The sequence below is a fragment of the Hyperolius riggenbachi genome, chromosome 5, assembly GCF_040937935.1.
Source record: "Hyperolius riggenbachi isolate aHypRig1 chromosome 5, aHypRig1.pri, whole genome shotgun sequence".
Lineage (NCBI taxonomy): Eukaryota > Metazoa > Chordata > Amphibia > Anura > Hyperoliidae > Hyperolius > Hyperolius riggenbachi.
The window spans coordinates 442,576,124-442,581,088 of record NC_090650.1 but is presented as its reverse complement, the minus strand read 5'-3'; the positions used below and the strand labels follow the sequence as shown (position 1 = coordinate 442,581,088).

The window sequence follows — 4,965 nt, the reverse complement described above, 5'->3', positions numbered from 1 at the left end:
ATATTTAAAAATGTTCACGTATAGCTGAATTATTGCAGATTTCCTTCTGTTTTAAAAAGGCAAATTACACCAATATAGTGGGGAGCATTGCAGGAGGTGACAACAGTGGATCGCACGCTGGAACACGGAAGAGGTGAGGCATCCCCGCCCGCTGCCTCTTACTAATAGTGGCGGCTGCTACTGTGCTTAAGCAGGAGGGGAGCGCACATGGGGGACCCAGGTGAGGCAGGGGGGGTTCCTGCTGAGCTTAAGCTGGAGGGGGAGTGCACATGGGGGACCCAGGTGAGGGAGGGGGGGTTCCTGCTGAGCTTAAGCTGGAGGGGGAGCACACATGGGGGACCCAGTTGAGGGGGTAGTCCGACCCCCCCCCCTCCCCACCACTGTGCCCAATACCCCCTTCCTGCCCTTTACCCCCTTATGCGGCGTATGATACGCTGCGGGTCGGCTAGTCTGATATATTTGAGTACTGCCAAAATCTTTTCAGAACTGGAAGGAATCATTGTTAAATGGTGAGCTTCTGAGAGGAACTGAGGGCAAGGTAACTAGTATGTAATATTAATTTGCAGGTACATCATGTGTTTATTTTAACCACTTGCCGACCAGTGGATTTTACACTGATCGGTGCTGCGTGGGCTCTACAGCCCGCAGCACCGATCAGGAGTCCAGCAGGGCGATCAGACTACCCCCCTTTTTTCCCCACTAGGGGGATGTCCTGCTGGGGGGGTCTGATCGCCGCCGGCCATCTGCGTTTTGCGGGGGGGGGGGCTTCTCAAAGCTCCCCTCCGCAGCCATTTCCGCCCTCACGCTCCTTACCTCCCTCCCTCCCTTTCTCCGTAATGCGCAGGACGGAATTCCGTCCTGCGCATTGAAGGATAGGCTTCAGCCTATCAAATGCCGGTGATCCCCGGCCAATCAGAGGCCGGGGATCGCCGATCTGCCTTACGGCGCTGCTGCGCAGCAGCGCCGTATGATGTAAACAGCGGGGATTTCTTCCCCGCCTGTTTACATTTTGCCGGAGAGCTGCGATCGGCGGCTCTCCGGCTGTTCACGGAGACACCCTCCGTGAACTGACATGGAAAGGCCCCATGGTAACCCGCAGACGACCAGTTTACGCCAATCGGCGTTAGCTGGTCGTCAAGAGGTTAAATCATTTTACTCAGTTCAGTTTCCCTTTAAATTATACCTGAAGAAAAAAATAACCCAAAAAACTAGATACTTACCTTGGAAAGTTCAGATCTCCTTACACACCTCCGAGGAAGCACTGGCGCCCTCTAAAACATAACTGACAAAATTGTTGAATATGTTTCTAGTGGCCGCACTCCCGTCCGAGAACAGATGCTGCTGTACTGCGCAGGCGCCAATAGGGTTAGCATAAAGCGCCTGTACGTGGCTTTTTCCTGCATGCACAAGCAGTTTCATGCTATCGGTCAAGCACGACACCTACTGGCGCCTGCGCAGTACAGCAGCGCTTGTTCTCACACGTGAGCAAGCCACGGAGGTGCACAGGGTCCCGGCAAGTCAAGGAGGATCGGGGAAGCATCTGGAGTTACCCACCACTTCGGGAAGTATTGGCTTATACCTGATTTTATGCTTACAGGTTGACTTTAGCATATAAATCTGCAGGCAGTAGGATGAGTGAGCATTTCCGTTTCCTGAAAGTTTCCTTTAACTTTGGGTGGTTCTCTGAATTTTCACTGAAACCAGGGCTGGCGCTGCCATAGAGGCAAAGGGGCTGATTGCCCCAGGGCCCCCAACCTCCGCAGGGGCTTCACTCCGCCGACCCTGCCAAACACTGCTCCTGTTGCTCGCACTGCAGCAGGCTGGGGCTTCTCAGAGTCTGTCTGGGCAGCAGGCTGGGACTTCTCAGAGGCTGTCTGGGCAGCAGGCTGGGACTTATCAGAGGCTGTCTGGGCAGCAGGCTGGGACTTATCAGAGGCTGTCTGGGCAGCAGGCTGGGACTTCTCAGAGTCTGGCTGGGCAGCAGGCTGGGACTTCTCAGAGTCTGGCTGGGCAGCAGGCTGGGTCTTCTCAGAGTCTGGCTGGGCAGCAGGCTGGGTCTTCTCAGAGTCTTGCTGGGCAGCAGGCTGGGGCTTCTCAGAGTCTGGCTGGGCAGCAGGCTGGGACTTCTCAGACGCTGTCTGGGCAGCAGGCTGGGTCTTCTCAGAGTCTGGCTGGGCAGCAGGCTGGGTCTTCTCAGAGTCTTGCTGGGCAGCAGGCTGGGGCTTCTCAGAGTCTGGCTGGGCAGCAGGCTGGGACTTCTCAGAGTCTGGCTGGGCAGCAGGCAGGGACTTCTCAGAGGCTGGCTGGGCAGCAGGCAGGGGCTTCTCAGAGTCTGGCTGGGCAGCAGGCTGGGACTTCTCAGAGTCTGGCTGGGCAGCAGGCTGGGGCTTCTCAGAGTCTGGCTGGGCAGCAGGCAGGGACTTCTCAGAGTCTGGTTGAGCAGCAGGCTGGGACTTCTCAGAGTCTGGCTGGGCAGCAGGCTGGGACTTCTCAGAGTCTGGCTGGGCAGCAGGCTGGGACTTCTCAGAGTCTGGCTGGGCAGCAGGCTGGGACTTCTCAGAGTCTGGTTGAGCAGCAGGCTGGGACTTCTCAGAGTCTGGCTGGGCAGCAGGCTGGGACTTCTCAGAGTCTGGCTGGGCAGCAGGCTGGGACTTCTCAGAGTCTGGCTGGGCAGCAGGCAGGGACTTCTCAGAGGCTGGCTGGGCAGCAGGCAGGGGCTTCTCAGAGTCTGGCTGGGCAGCAGGCTGGGACTTCTCAGAGTCTGGCTGGGCAGCAGGCTGGGGCTTCTCAGAGTCTGGCTGGGCAGCAGGCAGGGACTTCTCAGAGTCTGGTTGAGCAGCAGGCTGGGACTTCTCAGAGTCTGGCTGGGCAGCAGGCTGGGACTTCTCAGAGTCTGGCTGGGCAGCAGGCTGGGACTTCTCAGAGTCTGGCTGGGCAGCAGGCTGGGACTTCTCAGAGTCTGGTTGAGCAGCAGGCTGGGACTTCTCAGAGTCTGGCTGGGCAACAGGCTGGGACTTCTCAGAGTCTGGCTGGGCAACAGGCTGGGACTTCTCAGAGTCTGGCTGGGCAACAGGCTGGGACTTCTCAGAGTCTGGCTGGGCAGCAGGCAGGGACTTCTCAGAGTCTGGCTGGGCAGCAGGCTGGGACTTCTCAGAGTCTGGCTGGGCAGCATGCAGGGACTTCTCAGAGTTTGGTTTGGCAGCAAGCTGGGACTTCTCAGAGGCTGTCTGGGCAGCAGGCTGGGACTTCTCAGAGGCTGTCTGGGCAGCAGGCTGGGACTTCTCAGAGGCTGTCTGGGCAGCAGGCTGGGACTTCTCAGAGTCTGGCTGGGCAGCAGGCTGGGACTTCTCAGAGGCTGTCTGGGCAGCAGGCTGGGACTTCTCAGAGGCTGTCTGGGCAGCAGGCTGGGACTTCTCAGAGTCTGGCTGGGCAGCAGGCTGGGACTTCTCAGACGCTGTCTGGGCAGCAGGCTGGGACTTCTCAGAGTCTGGCTGGGCAGCAGGCTGGGACTTCTCAGAGTCTGGCTGGGCAGCAGGCTGGGACTTCTTAGAGTCTGGCTGGGCAGCATGCAGGGACTTCTCAGAGTTTGGTTTGGCAGCAGGCTGGGGCTTCTCAGAGTCTGGCTGGGCAGCAGGCTGGGGCTTCTCAGAGTCTGGTTGAGCAGCAGGCCGGGACTTCTCAGAGTCTGGCTGTGCAGCAGGCTGGGGCTTCTCAGAGTCTGGCTGGGTAGCAGGCTGGGACTTCTCAGAGTCTGGCTGGGCAGCAGGCTGGGGCTTCTCAGAGTCTGGTTGGGCAGCAGGCAGGGACTTCTCAGAGTCTGGCTGTGCAGCATGCAGGGGCTTCTCAGAGTTTGGTTTGGCAGCAGGCTGGGACTTCTCAGAGTCTGGCTGGGCAGCAGGCTGGGGCTTCTCATAGTCTGGCTGGGCAGCAGGCTGGGGCTTCTCAGAGTCTGGCTGGGCAGCAGGCTGGGACTTCTCAGAGTCTGGCTGGGCAGCAGGCAGGAACTTCTCAGAGTCTGGCTGGGAAGCAGGCAGGGACTTCGCAGAGTCTGGCTGGGCAGCAGGCTGGGACTTCTCAGAGTCTGGCTGGGCAGCAGGCTGGGACTTCTCAGAGTCTGGCTGGGCAGCAGGCTGGGACTTCTCACAGTCTGGCTGGGCTGCAGGCTGGGACTTCTCACAGTCTGGCTGGGCAGCAGGCTGGGGCTTCTCACAGTCTGGCTGGGCAGCAGGCTGGGACTTCTCAGAGGCTGTCTGGGCAGCAGGCTGGGACTTCTCAGAGTCTGGCTGGGCAGCAGGCTGGGACTTCTCAGAGTCTGGCTGGGCAGCAGGCTGGGACTTCTCACAGTCTGGCTGGGCAGCAGGCTGGGACTTCTCACAGTCTGGCTGGGCAGCAGGCTGGGGCTTCTCAGAGTCTGGCTGGGCAGCAGGCTGGGACTTCTCAGAGTCTGGTTGGGCAGCAGGCTGGTTCTTATCAGAGTCTGGTTGGGCAGCAGGCTGGTTCTTATCAGAGTCTGGTTGGGCAGCAGGCTGTGTACCGGTAAAATGATAGCATTCACATCTGAACAACATAGTAGGGATGGGCGGAGTGTTCAATCAATCCAGGCTCCTATGAAATATAAATGCTCTGACAGTCCTGCAGGACTGGAGCCAATCACTTTGGTGGGAGATTTCCCACGTTAGGTTTCACCAGTTAGTGAAATATCTTGGATAGACGGAGACTCTTTCTAAGCCTGCCAATGTCCTGGTCGTGTGATTTCTGACAGATCTCTTGTGGACACGGGCGAGGGTAGCAGATGCCCCGCGTAGCTCTTCTGCGAGGAGACTGGCTAGCGCCTGCGATTCCCGGCCCAGCATCAGCGTGATGAGAGTTTGCAGCCCGGATCCTCAGCTACCCGGAGGAAGTGATGCCGGCGGTGTCTCCTGGCAGATGGTACCGGAGCTGATGATTTCACTCCGAATATTTGAC

At 58.5% G+C, this 4,965-nt stretch overlaps 1 protein-coding gene across 1 annotated transcript; it reads right to left on the bottom strand.

The window, feature by feature from the left end:
* Nucleotides 1-1,691: 1,691 nt before the first annotated feature.
* Nucleotides 1,692-4,568, bottom strand: LOC137519487 (chromosome alignment-maintaining phosphoprotein 1-like). The gene has a single exon (XM_068238443.1). The coding sequence runs from the start codon at nt 4,566-4,568 to the stop codon at nt 1,692-1,694; it is 2,877 nt and encodes a 958-aa protein (XP_068094544.1).
* Nucleotides 4,569-4,965: the final 397 nt, after the last annotated feature.